Source organism: Artemia sp. Qi Xiang Cuo, unplaced genomic scaffold (assembly GCF_049724085.1).
Source record: "Artemia sp. Qi Xiang Cuo unplaced genomic scaffold, ASM4972408v1 HiC_scaffold_3419, whole genome shotgun sequence".
Classification (NCBI taxonomy): domain Eukaryota; kingdom Metazoa; phylum Arthropoda; class Branchiopoda; order Anostraca; family Artemiidae; genus Artemia; species Artemia sp. Qi Xiang Cuo.
The window spans coordinates 27,616-48,434 of NW_028300806.1; the positions used below are offsets into that span (position 1 = coordinate 27,616).

Genomic DNA, 20,819 nt, shown 5'->3' on the forward strand with positions numbered 1-20,819 from the left:
AATCCTGAGTATCCGATTGATAAAACTGCAGGGAAATTTCAAACCGTTTTTACCCAAGAACAGGAACTTGAGTTTGTGACGTACTTAAAAACTATGGAGTCGCGGTTATTGGGTCTGACGATGAAGGACTTGCGTACCTTAGTTTACCAATTAGCTCAAAGAAATGGCATAGCTCATAGATTTCAAAATGAAATAGCTGGTCAAGACTGGGTCAACGGATTTTTTAAGAGAAATCTAAGTCTGTCTATTCGTAAGCCAGAGTCAACATCTGGTGCAAGAGCTATGGGATTTAATAGAGTGGCTGTGGATAGTTTCTTTTCACTACTCACTCAATTGGTAGATAAGCACAAACTTACAGCGTCGTAGATATTTAATTGTGATGAAACTGGTGTTTCAGTGAACCCTAAGAACCATTCAAAAATCATTGCTTGTAAGGGTAAACGACAAGTTGGTGCAATAACTTCTGCGAAAAGGGGGGAGACCGTAACTTGACTTATTTGCATGTCTCCAAGTAGATCATATATGCCCCCGATGTTGGTTTTTCCGAGGGAGAAAATGCAGAAGGAGTTTGAGCTGGAACTACCTCCAAGGAGTTGGGCTGTGATTCACAGCACTGAATGGATGACCACTGAGGTGTTCTTAGTATGGTTTAAAAAATTTGTAGCATTTTCTAAGGCATCAAAGGACTTTCCGGTTCTCCTCATATTAGACGGACATTCCACCCACACCAAGAACCTAGAGGTCATAGATTACACAAGAGATAATGGCGTTTCGTTGCTTTGTTTACCCCCGCATTGTTCTCACAAGTTACAACCGCTTGATGTGTCTTTCATGAAGTCTCTGAGCCTTCACTACGCTGACGAGCTTCGAAAGTGGCTCCGTCGCAACCCAGGAGAATTTGTGACGCTGTTTCAAATTTCAATGCTCTTCGGATCAGCGTTTATCGAAAGCGCCTCTATGAATACTGCAATTAAGGGGTTTAAAGCAACAGGAATTTGGTCACCTAACCCAGCCATATCCTCTGATTCAGATTTCCTACCAGCTGACACTACTGACATCAAACAAGCTGAACCTTTAACCCAAAAAGTGATTGAGGAACCTCCAACAATAGAGAAAGAACAAGTGGGAAAATCTTCATTTGGCTCATCTGTTTATAAAGAAAATCACAACACTTGTAGTGGAAGTGGTGAAGATTTTACAGTTTCTAGCCCTACCGCTGACGTTAATGTCGCCCCTCCTAAGAATGTTCAATTTAATATGGATGACAAGGCTACTCCTGGATGCTTTTGGTTGACAACTGAAACGAATGACTTTCCAACTGTGTTTATTGTTTCACCTGAAGACTTAATTCTTATTCCAAAAGTCAGAGAAAGTGCAAAAAGGACGAATCAAAGGAGAGGGAAGACTGCAGTTATAACTGATTCACCATATAAAAATGAGTTAGAGTATGATATAAAATAAAAACAAGAAAATGAGATTACCAAGATTGAAAGATCACTGAAGATACTTTTTAAGAAAGAAAACAATACGGAAACAATAAAAACAAAACGAAATGGCCTGAATAAGAGTGAAAAAGTGCCAAGAAAAAAAACAAGAAGATAAAGAAACAGCCTGAAACTTACGGCAGTGATTCTGACGAGTTTTCCGACTGTGAATGTTTATATTGTTGTGAGTTTTACTCAAGGTCAACTGAGGGTTGGGTTGCCTGTTCCATATGTAGAAAATTGGCTCACAATTCCTGCGCAGGAATTGATAGCGAGGACGATGAAGCTATCCTTGTATGTGAATTTTGTAATTCAGAATGAGATTAAATTGATGAAAAAATATGTTTAAAGTAGTTTTGTTGGCTTAAGCAGAATGGGAAAAGTCAAATTATAGTTTTATTTTTATTAATCAGATTAATTAATTAATTTAATTAATCATAATCTGATTAATTCGATCAAAGAATATGTTTAAAATAGAGTTGTTACATTAATCAAAATAAATAAAAGGCCAAATAACAGTTTTACTTAGTTAGATATACTGTTTTTAACTACCACCCTGTTCTGCCCCGTATACGGGGCAGAACGGAGTATTTGACACCTTTTTATATTTTAATTAAATAAATAATAATTGTGTTCACTTCTTACAATATGAGTGTGAACCTTTGTTCACAACAATACAAGGTACTTTTATGAAATTTTGTAGCCTTTCATATTGACTCCTTCTAATTAATAAAAATCAGTTTAAAGATAGTACCCCGTTCCACCCCGTGTTTCCCTATTTAAGTATGTATTTAAGTTATGCCCTGGGGACATATATGGTTTATATAAAAAGCTGATGTAGAAATCATAGCACAACGTATTATTATTTTTTGTTTTCTTTTTCCATACAAGGGCACTTCCTATCGAATGAGTTGTCATAGAAACTTTGGAAAGGTCTCATTCGATTGAAAATTGGAATAGCTAGTGCCCTTTTTAATAGTTGAAAGTGATCATAATCGGACAACGTTAAAGGGGGGCTGTGGTGGGAGGGTCCAAACTTCCGGCCCAGTTTACCCCATGAAGATAAAGTCGGAGGAGGATGAAATTTTGCAAGTTTCTTAGTTTGAGCTTGGGCTACAAAATGCGATTGCCGCCGTCTCTCTGCGATCTCTAGGACCTGAAATCGCTTAACATTGTGGTGGGTCGCCTCTTTATAGAGGCACAAGTGTGCCTCCTTGATGTAATTAGTACAGCTATGGAAAGCACAGGACATGTTTCTTAAAGATGATTAAATAAAAAAAACAAGTTTTTTAAACTGAAAGTAAGGAGCGACATTAAAACGAACAGAAATTATACCGTATATGAAAGGGACTGTCCCCTCCTCAACGCCTCGCTCTTTACGCTAAAGTTAGCTAATAATTAAAAGCTTGGAATAAAAAATAAAAAAAGAGCTACAACTTGAAATCAATTTCGACTTCGTCACTTTTATACAAGCCCTACAAGAGTCTAAATTGTGAAAACCTAAAAACAATCGTGCAGGAATAAAATAAAAAAAAATAGAATTTTCAAATGGGCCAAATAATTTTAAAAGATTTTTTTTAATTTATGGTACTTTAAATTTTTTCAAATTTTCCTCTTTTTAAGCTCCAGATCTTTTTCAAAAAAAGCTACAAAGTTTCACTTTAGATTTTTTTTCTATTTCCTGGGAATTAAATCAGAAAAAACAAAACGGCCAAATTTTAGATCCTTCTTCAAAGATCCCTTGTGGAAAAATTTGTTTTGCTGACATGCCGGGTCAGAGAGCTAGATCTCTTTTCATAGCATAGGAAAATTAACATTACAATGGATTTAGGGAGTTTAACCTTAACACCATAAACTGTCATCAATGTCAAGTTACAACTGAAAAGCTTATAATCAACTCGTTATTTTAATTTTAAGTGCAAGCGCCTTGGCTAATTGGCTTAAAGTGTATAAACATGTGTCCACCTGTATATAAAAAAACACGAGTTTGTTTATTTTAGTTTTACTATCATTCAAGGATGTATCCAGGATTCTGTTGGGGGGAGGGGGATGCAATAAGAACACCATAAGAACATATCAAAAATTCAAAACAGAATTTAGGCATCTTTAATACGTCTTTCTGTGCCAGAGAAACATTTTTTTTGTTTTAATTTTTTTTTTTTGGGGGGGGGGGGAGAGGTTCAAACCTCTTATTCTGCGTCCTGGATATAGTCTTGCTATCATTAATATACTTTTTATTTTAACAATAAGATTACCAATTACTTTCAAGAAAAAATCGGAGATTCAAAATAACATTATATTTTTGACAAATGTGCACACTTTAGATATGGTCTATACAACCAGTCTTATCAAATAGTTTGTGGTGACAAACTGTAAGTAGGGAGCTAACCAGCTGAATACTAACCGAAACTTTAAAAATCGGAATTTTGATATAAAACAAAATTGGATTTTTATGTTGATTTCAAATATATAAGTAATTAAATTTAGTTTTACCCATCAAAGGTTAGGAGCCTGAGAAATTTCGCCTTGTTTAAAAAAAAAGGTGGAAGCCCCTTAAAAGTCATAGAATCATAATGAAAATTACACCATTAGATTCAGCATATCAAAGAACCCTACTATAGAGGTTTCAAGCTCCTCTATGCAAAAATGTAGAATTTGGTATTTTTTTCCAAAAGAACGATCACGAAGGCGTGTGTATTTGTTGTTTTTTCCAGGGGTTATCGTATCAACCAAGTGGTCCTAGACTATTGGGAGAGGGCTCATTCGAAATGAGATCACAAGTTATGGTGCCCTTTTCAAGGGACCAAGAAGACTGGAGAGCAACTGGACCCCCTCCCACGCTCATTTCCCCCCAAAGTTATCTGAAAGAAATTTTGAGATAGCCATTTTATTCAGTATAGATGAAAGATAAAGCAACTATGTCTTTAGCTGTAAAATGACCCCCCTCAGTCTGTTGGGGGAGGCCTATAAGTTATGAAATTCGTCTATTGTCTACATGTAGTATTTGTTACTGGGAAGAATGTACATTTTTTGGGGGGGGGGGGTTGGGGACACTGGGGGGAAGGCCGTACCCAGGATTTTTTTTCGGAGGGGTTTTTACTAAAAAAAAAATTTCGGGGTGAGTTTTACACAAAAAACCTCAAAAAACGCTTACAAAATTTGTTTATATGCATTTTGTTACGTTTTTGTGAGTCAGACAAACATTTCGGGGGGGGGGGGTCAATCCGGATGACCCCCCGCCCCCTCCAGATACGGCCCTGACTGGGGGATTTGAAAGAATTACTATACGAAATTCTTTTTAATTGTCTTACATTCTTTTTGCCAAATTTTTCATGTAGAGATTTTCCAGGGCAATTATCCAGAGGTTTTTTTTCCGCGTGTTTTGTTTTAGCCAAAAACAAAACAAACTATAGCCAATCATAACATATCATAGGCATGCTACATAATTGAAGTTTCAATTTTTTTTAAATAAGAGGTTTAATTACAACAAAATAGGAAAATTCAAAAAAGACCCATTCTTTTCAATTCAAACCACTTTTGTCTTAATTCTCTGGTTCTAATATGAATGCTTAGCTCATCAGATCACTATTTACGCCTTATTTACACAGAACCCTTTCCAGGTCCAATTTATGACTAAGGTGACCTTGTTTACTGACAACATGAATCAGAAATTAGAAATTAGTTCACAGCAAAACAAAAGATGAAAGCTACCCAAAAACGGAGTATTTTTACCCCACTTCAAAATGGTGGCTGGTGTTTGAATCATGGAGGCTTGTATATCTGCTCTTCTTTCCCATGAGTGATTGTATTGACCAAATGGACCTAGAAGGGCTCATTCAAATGGATATTAAAATTTCTTGTGCCCTTTTTAAGTGACCAAACAGACTAGAGAACGACAGGCCCCTCGCCCATGCTCATTTCCCCTCCCCATTATCTGATCAACATGTTGAGATAGTCTTTTTGTTCATTATAGTTGAAAGATCAATCATCTCTATCTCTAAAGGCCGTACCCAGAGGGGGTACGGGAGTTTGAACCCCTCTCCCCCGCAATGTTTGTTTGACTCGTAAAAACATAACAAAAATGGATAAAAACAAATTTTGTATGCATTTTGGAGGGTTTTTTGTGTAACCCCCCCCCCAAAAAAAAGGCCTTGATGTCTTTAGCTGTAAAATGACCCCCATTGTAAGTTATGTAAGTTATGAAGGGAGAGGCCTGTAAGTTATGAAATTCGTCCATTGTTTACAATTGAGTATTTGTTATGGGGAAGTATGCACATTTTTTTGGGGGGGGGGGGCTATTATTGGGATAATTTTCTATGAGTATAATGTTCCTTGGGGAGGGGAAATTATGGATTGTGAATATTCTAGGGGAAATGTTACACTGGTGACAAGGCCATACCCAGGATTTTTTTTCTTTGTTTTCTGGGAAATAATTTTCACGGAAGGGGCTTTTCTGGAGGGATCGAGAAACCGATTAGAGATTGAAGTCTTATTCAAATGAAAGGATACAAAGGAGAATATTTTAGGCTGAATCGTCTGCAAGCAATTTTACAGAGAGGGGGGGGGATTCACAGCGAAAATGAAACTGGCTGGAGGGAATTTGACAGGGAGAGGGTGTACATTGTATAAAATTTCCACAGATGATTTTTCCGTGAGGGGGAGGGGTCTATTTCATAGAGGGTCAACCAGATCCACCGGCATTAATTGAAAAACGAACAGAAATTATTCTATATATGAAGGATTGCCCCTCCTCAATACCTTGCCCTTTTTGCTAAAGTTCGACTGTTTACTAAATTGAAACACAGGGGCCATTTATTTACAATAGGAAGCTTATTTAAAAGTACTAACAGCTTTAGCGTAAAGAGCAGGGTATTAAGGAAGAGGCCTTCATATATGGAATAAATCTGTCAAAATTAATATGCAAATTTTGTTTTAATTTTTCATGTACGGTGAGCTAAATTCGACCCTTCCTTAGTTGAAAAACATTCAGAAATTCAATTTAAAAAGAACGATTTTTTCTACTGAAAGTAAGGAGCGACATTAGAATTTAAAACGAACAGAAATTATTTCAGATATGAAAGGGACTGTCCCCTCCTCAACGCCTTGCTCCTTACGCTTAAGTTTTTAATGTTTTAAAAAGTAGAGTTGCTAAACAGAGTTGAAATTTAGCGTAAAGAGAGAGGTGTTGAGGAGGGGACAGCCCCTTTCATATACAGAATAATTTCTGTTCGTTTTAAGTTATAATGACACTCCTTACTTTCAGTTAAAAAAAACTTAAAAAAAAATTAATTCTATAGATTAAAACTTAACTTAATCATTTGGGTTAGGAGGAAAGTAGTAAAATTTGTCTATGTTATTCTTGTGTGTGTTATTCCATGTTATTACACTGGCTTTTTGGCGCAAAAGTACCGTAATTCTGTATTTAGCTCATTAGAAGAAAATTCTTTTTTGGGTACAATTGTTTGAAACACTGTCGAATTTTATAAATCACAACAAAAACGGATAAACGCTTAACCTTGTTTCTGTAATGACAGGTTGTAACTTACCTTCAATATTTATTTACCTTCTTACTTTCTATTATTTACACAACTTTTATTTATTTACACAAACTTACCTTCAATATTTGCATTGCCACTAACAAATATTTTTGTTTTTATTTCCAATTAGCCTAGCTTTAAGTTATTTGTACAAATTTTCCTTCTGGACGTCTTTCACCAAGAAGGCAGTAAAAGGCGGGATGTTGTTACTATACTTGCATTGCGTCATGCAATAGTAAAATAGGGGCGGTCCGAAAACCCGTCTCTGTTTTCCTGGAAAGCTGAAGAAAAGGGATTCTTTCCTAAAAGAGGTCTTTTACTCCTAAATTCAAATCTCAACTAGTCAACAGTCAAAATGCTAAGCCCTAGTGGACAAATGTGTTCTGCAACCACTCCAGAAATGAGACAGGCTTTAAGAGAAACTACAAACAGTTCAGAAAGGTGATTTGAAAAATTTTATAGTCTAAGTTAAGGTTTTGACAATACAAAGCCTTCACTAGATCATTAAGCTTGCCTACATAGTGCTTAGACTTCTGTATCACTGTTTGGTCATACAACATCAAATTTGCTTATAAGAGGGGAAAATCTGGATTTAATTTTTGTGAATATGATATAGCCTAGCGAAAGCTTAGACTAGGCCTAACTGCAAGTATTTTAAATAATTTAGTGTGAAGATTCCCATTCTTAACTTTTCCAGCTAAAACATAGGTAAATTTCTAGGTGGCTCTATAATTTAGCTAGGATAAAAGTGAAAACATCATTGATGCCCTTTTTATACTCTTTCATAATAGGCTACATTAATTGCTTCTGGTGCAAATTGCATCTTGAGCCCTTCAAGGGGCCCCAAAGGTATTTCATTTTTGTAACCAGACTAATAAGTTATAACCTAACCTGAAAAATACTTGATTTTCATTTCAAACTGTTTTCCTACCATTTCAAGTTTTTCAAATGCTGTCAACAAAAATAGCACTGAATTTTGTCATTCAAAACTTAACTGTCAACAGTTCATAGTATATTCCAATTCAGGGTATATATTTGCACATTCGGGGGTGGGGGGGTTTAAGGTTCATGGTAAATTTGCAACAGCAACCATTTACAATTCAGGGTGTATAGCCTATTTGCACATTAGGGGGGTAGGGGGTGTAAAGTTCATTGTAAATTTGCAACAGGTCATATAATTTTGCTAGGATGAAAGTGAAAACATCATTTGATGCTTTTTTATGCTCTTTCATAATTCTAATAAAGTACCTTTGGGGCCCTTTGAAGGGCTCAAGATGCAATTTGCACTGGAAGCCATCATTGAATTATGAAAGAGCATAAAAAAAGGTATCAAATGATGTTAATAACCTCTATCCTAGCTAAATTAAAGGGCCACCTATAAATTTACCAAAACATGTGCCTATCCCTAGATGTGTATCTTTATGATAATTTCAATGTACTGGTCACTAAGCTTTTTTTTCAAATACATCTCAACCTTTGCTAATTGGGCCAGATATAGGCTAGGCTGTACACATAACTTTGCTGATTTTTGTGTTTTTTTTTTCAGATTGACTGTTTGGCTTTTTATATCAAGTGTTGATGAGACACAGGCCTAGAAAAAGACAGTATAGGGTAGATTAAGGGCATTTTTTACCTTACCTTAATCTATTTGGAGCTTTAGTCATCTGGACCTGCTGTGACTCAGTTGGAAAAATACTGCTTCTTGGGTATAACCACATAAAAGCAGGGTAAAATTCTACTATAGCTACTTTTGGCTATCTTGGAAAGGGGTTAGGTTAGGAAAATGAAAATTTCAGGGATAGGTCTACAGGCTAAAGTATGTAATTTTAATTTGTTCAATTTCTCCTAGATAGTCTCCGATTCCCCCAAGAAACTCCTATTTATTCTTGCTACTAGCCCTTTTTCTTATTTATGAAGTGTCTTTGCTTTCTTTTTATTGGATGTGAGCTTTGGCTTCTTCAAAATTTTCCTTTGATTTTGTGCTTCAAACTTCTTTTTTTTGAGTACCTGTAAAGAGTTTGGTCCTGCTGTGTTTCTAGACCCTCCCCTCCCAACTATTGGACAATAGTATATTTTGGGTATGGTCTCACCATTTCAGGTGACTGAATTGTAACCACTTACTTGTATGCTGGTCTTAGAGCTTCCAGTTCTTCTGAATGGTGCTTTTGAAAGTCATGCACAGATATTCTTTGGCCAGGATTTTGTTAACTTATAGGATCCTCAGTGGCTTTAGGGAAACATCCATGTTATGGCACTCTATAGATGATTGTCAGCTGGTTTGTTAAGTCTTGTTTCTCTGATACTTGGCTATTTGAAATTCTGCAATTTAAACCATTGGTAAGTGTCTCCCCAGAGTGTATTGCCAAGAACTATAAGACTCTTTGAGATCTTTTTTCAAAGGACTATAAATTGACATATCCAGTGGTTGGAGGCAATGTGAACAATGGGATTGGAATGTTAGAAGCTGGATCCCTTTTCCCTTTGAAAAATTAATAGTTTGAATTGAAACATGGCTTTCATGATTGCCAAGCAGTAAATAAGATAGGATTTTCTAAAGTTGCATTAACTTGCTTCTGAAAATGTTGAATAGACAAGAGCTGTCTGCTGCCATCCAACCACCTCAATGGGTAAAACCAACACATTCAAGGGGACCATCTTAAAACGTCCTTTCAGGAGCTTTAATACAAGGAGAGACAAACAATGGGAGAAATGTCTCTCCATTTGCGCTTACAAAACATAGTAAGGTGACATTCTTGCCTCTTTCAGTTGACATTTTGTTGAACCTGTTTTTTTCCTTTCTTGGCAACAACATGGGCTTTTACAACAGCTGAAAGTCCAATTTTTCACAATTACAAATTTTAGTGGGTCCAAATTGATGACAACATAAAGTGAATTCAAGTTCTCAAAAACAAACTGTTTGACAACTGAAACATTAAATCCAACCACTCTTGCTTGACTGGTGTTTTCTAGTGTCTGTGTTGACCACAAAGATTTTTTTTTCACACACTTTACAGCATCAAATAGTGCTGTCTTTCTTATGCCAAACTCTTTAGTAGCTTCGCAAAAGATAGGCTAAGTCATTTCACCAACACAGACTCCACTGGCATTTTAACCTTTTCTTAGTTAGGATGACCACAAACATTTATAAAATAAAATGGGACAACCTAAAAAATATGATCTTTTACCCATGGTAAAACACAAAAAAGTTTAGTTTTACCAAGAACATTAGATTTTTTTTTTTTTGCCTCCCCGACAGATCTGGGGGTCAAACATGAAAACTACAATTTTATGAACTTTTTATTTTGTTTGTTTTAAAATTACAAAACTTTTTTATTTGCACTAAATTTTGTCAGAGTTGCCTGAATCTAGAGGCATAGAAAGTGAAACTGGAAACCATAGGTGAAACTTTTTTTTTCAAAATTCAGATAGGTATAAAACTGTCTTCTGTGCAATCTTCTAAGCCCTAGAAATGTATTGTATTCCTGAAAGTTTCAATTAGCTAACTCAGCTACTTTCCGAGATAGAAAAAGCCCCTTACCTAGATATTTGCAACACTTTTCAAATATACTAATCTCTATGGTTGCAAAGTCCATTTTGAACCCTTAAAGCCTGTCAAAAAGTATGGAAATGAATAGTTGCTCATGTTTTTTGGTAGTAGATCTTGGAAAAAAAGAAATAGGGTATTAAATCCTCTATTCAAAGCTATGGGATAACATAATAATTACCGTCCCCCTCTCTCAATGGGTCTATATGTTGCCCTAGGCTTCTATTATTTTTTATACTCAATTTTTGTCAACAGTTGTTTCATAATACCAAATTCAATTCATTTATTTAATACTATAAAATTTAACTTTAATGCAACAAAATGACAGAGAAAACATATGTGATGGATATTGCAGCCTCAAAAGCTGATCATGTAGGGGGCTTGATCACTGCAACAACATTACAAATATGGGAAAAACAACACCTAAAACAGCAGAAAACTTTTATATATAGCCTAGGGTCATATAGTAATTAGTGTCCCTCCCTCATGCCTCAATGGGGTCAGAATTAGCCCCTTGGGTATAATACAAAACTTTGCTCTTTTGCCAAAATTGAGATTGTTTCAAACTAACTGTTGATTGGAAATATGTCTAAGCCCAAAGGATTATGCAAACCACCAAAACAGCAAAGTTTTATAAATAGCCCAGGGCTACACCTTATCCTGTTGGGGGGGTACGGAAGGATTATAGGGGTTTTTCCGCCGTCCAACAGAAAAATGTTAGCTAACATTTTATCCAACAATCGTTTTTCCGCCGTCCAACTAAAAATTGTTAGCTAACATTGTTAGAAGATTTCTCTAACAAATCGAATGCTTGTTGAAGGAAATTGTTGGGGAATTTAAAGCAAAATATTCAAAAATAAGCAAGATGGGTACTTTTATGCTCACAATATTGATAGAGAATCGAGGACTACTGCTATTTTTTTTCCTTTCCCCTTTTAGTTTATAAGAAATATATTTTCTTGTAATATCATTGAAAAAAAAAATAAATTATTATGTTGAAAAAATATGAAAACAACGAGATTGTAACGTAGTCATAGCAATTTGATATGATCAAAAATCTAACGATTTCACTTAAGCAATCAAATTATATTTTTTACTAGGTTGATCCACTTCCTCCATTCATGGGATAATTTATGTAAATGCACTAAACAGTAAATTTCGGAAAGCTTAAGCACTGGTATTTAAATTTTCGCCTAAATTCAATGTACTTTGCCAAATAATAAAATGTTTTGTGTCTGTTTCACTTGCTGGCATTAATAGTTATATTTTTTTTCTATAAGAAATGAATGCTTTGAAATATTATATTAATTGAATTTCAAAGCTTTGGTATCAGTTGGGTATTATCAAGCTCAGATAAACTCACAGCAACACTATCTTGGTCAGAATTTTTCTTTGAATTTCCTGCCCAATATCATGTTTCTGCGAATTGTTAGCTAACTATTTCTGTTAGCTAACAATTCTGTTTCCGCCGTCCAAACAAATTTTTGTTAGCTAACATTGTTAGCTAACAATTGGATTAGTTTCTGGACATTTATATACACTTTACAAAAATAGATTTGTGCTGATTTCAATTTTGCGTAACCATAATTGACAAGCAGAAGAGGGGCAGTAAACCCGTGGCAAGTGCCGTTGTACCTGCCGGGAGAGTCTCCCTTAAATTGCGGGGATAAGGTAACGGGGGCTGACGCTTCCCTTGTCTTTTGGGGTGATATTTTTTTTTCAAGACATTGATGTCTCCAAAAGTGTGCCCTAACTGTGAACGTTCTTTGGGGAAAGGCACGCTGTTGCAATGCACTAAGTGTTCCAATTTGTTTCATCCCTCTTGTTCAGGGATCACCGTTTCCGATAGAAAGAATCCTCCTAACTGGATCTGTTCTATTTGCAAAGCCGCTACCGAATTTTCTAGTGACCCAATAGAGAGTGAGCACCCAAATTCTTCAATAAATATGCTGACGCCACTGAATGCCGTAACCCCTGCGTCTCAAGACCCTCTCTTGGCTGTTAGCCAGGAAGCACCTGTGATTAACGATTCGACTGATAATCATTGCCCAAATGAACAGGTAAAGCGGAATAATTTTGCCTGCGATGATTCTTCTGATTCATTCTGTGATTTTTCAAAAACCTTCGTAATTGCAGATGGGATTTCTCATGTAATTGTGAACTCTGCCCTGTTTTTTATTTGCGATGCATTTGCGAATGGTATTCCAGAAACGGAGCTTATTGAAACTGTGGCGAACTTTTACAGCCTTGAGGCTTTGGTGAATGCGAAAAATCTGCTTTGGAAATTTTCTGGAATTCCTATAAAGAGAGTAATGAGACGTGGCAACGCTGCGGAACTTGCTACAGCAAAAGATATTATGAAGATGGTCACGGATCTGGACCAGAAAGGTTTCAAATGGCCTGTATTAGTGCCTCGCTCATTCAGAGACTGCCCTTTATTAAAATCTGATTCCAATGTACGTTTGGATCGACTTGTTAGTGATTATGGCAGAAAGCTGGAGAAATCCATTACTTCTCTTGAAAGAATTGAACAAGACTTACAGTCCTCGCTGTCGAAGTGTTCAGCCAACTTGGGCTCCCCCTCCCACTCCCCGTTAAAATCACCGGATTGGCCTCCTCTCCCCCTCAGCTCTGATTAAGTAGAGACGATTACTATAGCTAATCCGCCAGCCGCGTTACGTGACCCAGTTTCCAGGAAAAATGAATTGGACAAATTAGGCTCGGGCTGTATCAAGCAAATAAAAAAGACCAATGATTTGATTTTTATCACTGTGGCGGCTGAATCTGGGAAAAAGTTTTCTTGTGATCTAAAGGATTCCTTCCCTGATTGTCTTATCAATACTAGAAAGCCTAAGTTTTTCGGAATAATCCGTGGTGTGGATATCGAGTTCGACATTGAAGCTCTAGCAGCCACTTTGCCTGGGATTCTGGAGTTCAGGCGCCTTGGAATGTCGAGAACAGTAAAGGTGTCGTGTGAGTCCGAAGCATTTTTAAAATATTATAACGTCCATGGGATTAAGTTCGGTTACGAGCTCTACAGAGTTGAGAAAGACAAGGTGCTTCCAAAACGATGTTTCGCATGTCAAAGTCCCTCTCACACCGAAAAAAACTGTGATTCTTCTACTCTGAAGTGTGCTCGTTGCAGTGGAAATCATAGATCAACGAAGAATACTCCATGTACTAACCCCATTTGTTGTGCAAATTGCAACTCAACTAACCACCCGTCTTACAGTTTCAGTTGCCCTGCTATGAAAAAGCTTTTTAAATGAATATTGGTTCTACGATTACGTCCTTTAATTCGAATGGAGTCATTGGCAAATTTGTAGTGCTGAATGAATTTGTTTCTGAAAATAGTTCAATACTGTGTTTGCAAGAGCATCATTTGTTGGACCATTCTTTGAATATGTTAAGTTCCCTTTCAAGTCTACATGATATATTTACCGTTCCTGCGAGGCCTCCTGGAGGCCGCCCTGCGGGTGGCATTGCTACATTTGTTCCTAAAGAATTTAGTGCTATTTTATCTTGTGCTGATGAGTCTTTTCTTGCCTGCAAACTTTTTGATTGTGTTTTGGTCAATTGCTATTTGCCTACTGACTATCATGTTGATTCGTCTTTTGAAGCCTTTACGTCAGCTTGCCATAGACTTAGTAGCTTTATTGCCCTATTAGATTCGAGTTTACGTATTTTTATTTTTGGTGATTTTAACTGTGATCTTGATAGTGTAAATGAACGTAGCACAATTTTATTTTCGTCTTTACCAAATTTTAATATCTGCCGTAAGACACTTGATTTTACTTATTCTCATTGGAGTGGGAGTACGAGTAATATTGACCATGTACTTTTTAATTTTTCCCCATCTATTATTGTAAAAGTTATCCCAGATTTCCCGATAAGTGATCATTTACCTATTCAGTTTTTGACATCGTTTTCTGTAATTCATGATTCTGTTTCTGCTTCTAATTTTATTCCAATTCGCCCTAAATATTTTGAGAGAATTATCTGGGATGAAAAACTGATTCCGGCTTACCAAGATAAAGTTGATTCTTTAGCTCGAAAAGTAGTTGTACCTGATATTCTGAAGTGTCATAAAGATAACATAGAGCTTGAGCTTAATTGCATATATCTTCAGTTATTACATTGCTTAAATTATGGTGCTAAAGAAACTTTTGGAGTTAAAAAGTGTAAACCCAATGTTGAAAAACCTTTTTGGTCGTCAAATCCGTTTCTTGTACATGCTAATCATGAATCTAAATTAGCTTTTAGACATTGGAAAAATAGTGGAAAACCGCGTGATCTTCATCCGGCTTTTCTATGCATGAAAAAAAAGAAGGCAATTTTCCAGTCGGAGCTTCGTCGTCATAATAATATTTTTATTATGGATGCTTCGTCTGAAGTTGATATGAATAAAAAGAAACTTTGGAAAGCTCTACGTTCAACAAAGAGAGTTAATGAACCTTCTAAAAAGAATGGCCCTTCTCTTGTTGAGTGGGAAACGCATTTTGCAAACCTTTCGAAATCTGGTGATGATCCTGAACAACTTTCGCATTTTGATATAATTTTAAACAGTTCTTTTAATTCGCATGATTTTTCTATTTCGTTTGATTCTTTGTTGGGTGCATGCCGTAAATTAAAGCCACAATCCTCTAAAGACCATGATGGGATTTTTTCAAATCATGTGAAATTTGCTCCAACTTCTTTTCTTCTTCTTCTTTTGACTTTTTTTAATCTTATTCTCAAGTTTGGTAATGTTCCTCCGTCTTTTAGGATTGGGGTGGTAACTCCTATTCCAAAATCTGGTAAAAGAGATCTCCGTTCTTGTGATTCGTATAGGCCGATAACGAAGGGTTCTATGATTGGTAAACTTTTTGAATTATGTATAAAGGATCTTTTTGATTATTTGGATGTTGGTCTTAATCAAGTAGGGTTCAAAAAAGGAATGGGTTGCGACCATGCGCATGCAACGTTTGATACTATAATTAAGGAGTCAAGATCTACTGGCTCCCCACTTTATACACTTTTAATTGATATAAAAGGAGCTTTTGACAATATTTCGCATGCTTCCGCTCTTTCAGCTCTTATTTCTGGTGGGATTCCCTTTCTGTGGTTAGAGTTCTTAGATCTTGGTATTCGGGGCTTAGGATAAAAATTTTTGCACATACTTCTGATTCTCTTTCTAATCCAATTTCCGTGGGTCGGGGCGTGAGACAGGGTGGGGTTTTATCTCCTTATATATTTAACGCATGTCTGGCGGAGTGTCTTCGTTCTTTATCTACAACCCTTATTTCTTGGGGACGGGATGTGTCTTTTCTTGCATATGCTGATGATATTATCCTATTGAGCCGTTCTAAAGCTAGTCTAATTAAGAATTTTAATTCCCTTTCTAGTCTGCTTAATGTTCGTGGCCTTTCTATTAGTATTAAAAAATGTCAATATTTTCCCGTTAATGTTAATGACCGAGCTGAATTAATTTGAGATAGAAATATATCATTTCCGGTTTCTGATGCTGTTGTTTATCTTGGGTTACCTTATTCTGCTTCAGCTCGTGAATCTAAGTCGATGCTAATTTTACATATTCAAGAAAAAATTAGAAAGGCGTTTGGTTCCATAATACGGCTACGTGGTGTTTATCGTCGTGAAATTCTAGGTTCTCTTTTTAATGCAGTAGCCCTCCCGCATGTTCTTTATCCGTCCCTTCTTCTTCGAGATTTTAAAAGTTGTGATTTTTCAGCAATTCGCGTTTGTTATTTTAAATATTGTAAGTTTTTACTTGGTTTTCCAATTTCCTTTAGTAATACTGAATTAGTTTCAAAATTTAAAGTTAAAGAGCCGTTGGAAATAGCCAAGGTAAAAATAAATAATTTTTACCGTAAATCTGAAAATATACTTTATGTTCATAATCTTTTTCCTTTTTTTCTATAGTTTAAAAAGTGCATGATTTCATTATTACTATTTGTTGCATTTGATTAAGTTTTCTTTTGGGCAACTTGTAAATTGTTGCTATGTTTGATGGTGTGTTATTTGGATTTTTGAAGATTTTTTTAATTATCTTTTATACTCCTCGTTTTTGAGGGAAATAAATAAAATAATAATAATAATAATTATATTTGTAAACAATGTTGAATGGAAAATAAAATCAGACTAGTCTTTAGTTATTATGGTGCTTTGTAGTTTTTTTTTTTCTGTTACAATTCAGAATGGGAATCTTGGCACAAGACTACTGCTCTTTTTTTTCAAAATTTATAAATCAATATGCCCTTTCTTGGTTGGTTCTGATTTCACTGGCCATGTCTTATTGGGTAGAATTCCGGATGAGGAGCTTTTTTGCTCTCTTGGAAAGTAGGGTAAAATCACATTGTGAGACGGGAATCAGGTGGCAGCAAAAAAAATAATATTTAAATCCGACCTTATGCACTTTCAAAATATATTGCTGCTGTTGCAATTGTGTCTCAGCCCCTCTCCCCCCTCCCAACAGTACTGGACTTATCCATAGTCAAAGGCAGCACAATTGTGAAATATATGTTAAGAGCAATGTGGTCAAAATGCTTTTTTTTTTTTTTTTTTTTTTTGGTCTTATACCAGGGCACTTTTTATCAAAGGAATTGTAATAAAAAATTCAAAAATGGATAATTTAATTTGAAATTGAAATGAATAGTGTCCTTTTTACTACTTAAAAGTGATTGGAGGCAACTACCCCCCCCCCCTCCACCCCACAGCCCTCAGGGCAGCAGTTGTAAGTTATGCCCTAGGGGTATATAAGGTTTAAATAGAAAGGGTGATTGTATAAACTTCAGAGGGGGCTCATTGGATTGGTAATTAGAAGTTTTAGTGCCCTCTTTTAAGATTCAGAGTAGTTGGAGGATGGATACTCCCCCCCATCTCATATTTTCCTGAAATGTATCTGATAGAAATTTAGATATGGTCATTTGTTGTAGTAGAAATTTCGAAAAAGGCTTGTTGGATTGGAACTTGAAGGGGCTTGTGTCCCTTTTAATAGTTGAAAGTGAGTGGAGGGTGACTAAACACCCCCCTCACCCCCACGCCCACCATTTCCCCAAACACATTCAATCAAAATTTTGAGAATGCCATATTGTTCAGTGTAGTTAAAAGGTATGAAAATTGTGTCTTTGAGGATGACAACCCTCCTCCCCCACAGCCCTCAGGCCAAGGGTTTTAAGTTATGCCCTGGAGTTATGTAAGTTTTTTCTATAGAAAGGGGGGTCATATAAACTTTGGAGGGGGCTCATTGGATTGGTAATCAGATTTCTCTAATACCCTTTTAAGATTCAAAGTGATTGGAGGGCAGGTACACCCCCCCCCCCCACCCCCACATACACACCTTGTATTTCCCCAAAATGCGTCTAATAGAAATTTTGAAATGTCGATTTGTTGTTGTAGAAAATTAAAAAAATTTTCATTTGAAAATAAACTTAAAGGACCTTTTTTAATAGTCAATGTAATTGGAAGGCAACAAGCCCCCCCCCCCCGCGATCTCCCACACACCCATCAATTCCAAAAATACATCTAATCAAAATTTTGAGATAACCATTTTGTTCAGAGTAGTTGAAAGATCTGGAAATTACATCTTTGAAAATGACAACTCCCCCTCCCCCCACGCCCTCAGCCCAGGGGGGGTAATTTATGCCCTGAGAGCATATCAGGGGTTTATGGACGGGGTGGTTTTTTCAGCTCCAAAGCGGGCTCCGTTGTTTGGAAAGTATATTTTTTATTTACTTTTTATGACTAAAAGTGATTGGGTGCAGTTGCGCCCCCCCTCTCGGTCATTTTTCCATAAATGCATCAGAAAAAATTTTTGAGATAGCCATTTTTTTAAAAATCATCCAAAGATCATATAACAAGGCCTTTGGGGTTGACACAATACCCCCAAGTCTGGGGGTAAGGGTTGTAAGTTGTTCCCCAGGGGTATACCAGGTTTTTGTGTAAACTTTAGAAGAGGCTCATTTAATCTGAAATGTGTAGTTCTATTTCTCTTTTAAGAGTCAGACATGACTGAAAGCAACTAGCCCCCTCCCTGGCATCCTCTTTTCTCAAAAGACATTCAATTGAAATTGTGAGATAGCCATTTTGTTACCAATAGTCCAAAAATCATATAGCAATGTCTCTAGGGTGGACATAATCCCCTAGAGTCATGGGCAAGGGTTGTAAATTATGCCCCCCCCCCAGGGCCGCGCAGAGTGTTTGGGCCTGGGGTGGGAGCTAAGCTGTGGTTCTGATGGAGGTGCTTTGATTGGTCGTCCGAAGTGTCTGTGCCCTTTTTAAGACTAAAAAAATCAATGGTGGGCAATCATTTCCCCCCCCCCGAAGCCTATCATTCCCGTCATTGAAATTTTAAGAGCTCTATTTTGTTCAGCCTTTACAAAAGATCCAGTAATTATGTCTTTGGGGTGTCAACCTCCCCACAGTCATAAGGACAATGGCTGTAAGCTAGGCAATTTGTTCATTGTTTATACACAGTATATGTTATTGAGAAAGGTATGCGTGTTTGAAATTTACTTTCCAAGAAGACAAAGGGCATTCATTGAGCTTTTCAGAGAGTGTTTTGAACTAAATCAGAACACATTAAGTGTATAATGATTGTCAAAATGGTGTAACACTGGAATAACTGAGTATTAATTTGGAAAATTCAGGAAATGATAAGGGAGATGATCAAAAACGCTACATTTCCACGCTACCAATACTACTACAACCACCACCACTACTACTACCAGACTAATATATCTACAGTATTGGGGGAAATTCGAGCTAAATCAGAAGACGCCATGTGCATGTAATTTGTTAAAATAGTGTATCTCAAGAATTGATTTGGGTATTAAGTTGGAACTCTCAGAGAATGCTTAAAGGGGACGATCATCTCGCCCAAAGGCATTTTGTTCACACTACTACTTATGCTACTGGTTACTGCTGCATTTACTACTACTACTATTTCTATTGATACTACTTTTAAGGCTAAGATCACTGAGAGGAAAATATGATAACATACAGGTTATGAAAAGGACATATCAGCAATGTCATAGCAATGGCTAATTGTATTAAGTTGAAACCTCTAGGACTTGATGAGAGGAATGATCTAATGATCAAAAGGCAATATGTTAATACTATTACTAGAAATTTCAAGACTACTACTTTGAGTACTATTACAACCATGCCTAGTGGTCTGAAAGTGAAATTTTCAATCAATTTTGAGGGGGGGGGGGGTGAACCGAACAAAACTCGCCATCTGGATACAGGTTGTCAAAAAGTTATAATAGCAATACCTTAGGAACAGTTTGGTGTGTGAAGTTAAAATTAACAGGGCTTGTTTTGAGGGATGTTGAACTAACCAAAAGAAAATATTTTCATTCTAATACTACTGCTTCTAGTCATAATACTACTACTATTACTATTATTACTAATTCTATTACTACTAATGCTACTACAATTGATTCTACTGCTAATACTACTTATACTGCTATTAAAGCTAAGGATATTAATGTTAAAAATTGGGATGTATAGTAACTAAATGGAACTAAATAAAAACATACTATGTCCACACAAGTTGTCAAGCAGACACATCAGAAATGCTTCAAGAACAGTTGATGGTATTAAGCTGAAACTTTCAGTGTGTGTTGAAGGGGATGTTGAAGAAAATATGCTATGCACATAATGCTGCTACAATTGTTGCTACTGTGCAATCTAAGGGCATTAAGGTGAAGCTTTTAAGGAATATTTAGGTGGATGTTGAATTAAATCAAAACAAACATTCAGCATGTGGACTTTCAAAAGGTGACAGCAATATCTGGGGAACAAATTATATTATTTAGTTAGACCTTTAAGGGTAAGTTTTGGGAGGTTTTGAACTATCCTAAAGGCCCCATTTGTATACTTTTAATGCTATCACTACAGTTACTGTAACTAATGATACTAAGGGTATTAAGGTGAAACTCTTAGGGAAAGTTTAGGAGGAGTTTCAATTAGACAAAAAACTTTGCACATGCAGGTTTTCAAAAGGGCATATGTAATATCATAGGCTGCACCACTCTATAATAGCTAGAAATAGAAGATTTAAAGGAGCTAATTCGATTCAAAATTAAAAGTGCTGGTGCCCTTTTTAAGAGTAAAAAGAGATTGGAGGGCAAGCATTCCTTCTATCAAGCCCCTTCATTTTCCAAACACATCCAGTCAAAATTTTGAGATAGCCAGTTTGTTCAGCATAGTAGAACAGTCCAGCAACTATGTCTTTAGGGATATTGTGTATAC

The 20,819-nt window shown here is 36.3% G+C and overlaps 1 protein-coding gene across 1 annotated transcript in view; it reads left to right on the plus strand.

The window, feature by feature from the left end:
* The first annotated feature begins 7,347 nt into the window (after window positions 1-7,347).
* The window catches only part of LOC148938385 (aurora kinase C-like), a 39,635-nt gene continuing 26,163 nt past the window's right edge, over window positions 7,348-20,819 (plus strand). Inside the window, 1 exon segment of the mRNA XM_089107834.1 lies at window positions 7,348-7,462. Coding sequence (XP_088963960.1) covers window positions 7,377-7,462 — 86 coding nt within the window. The 5' untranslated portion in view covers window positions 7,348-7,376.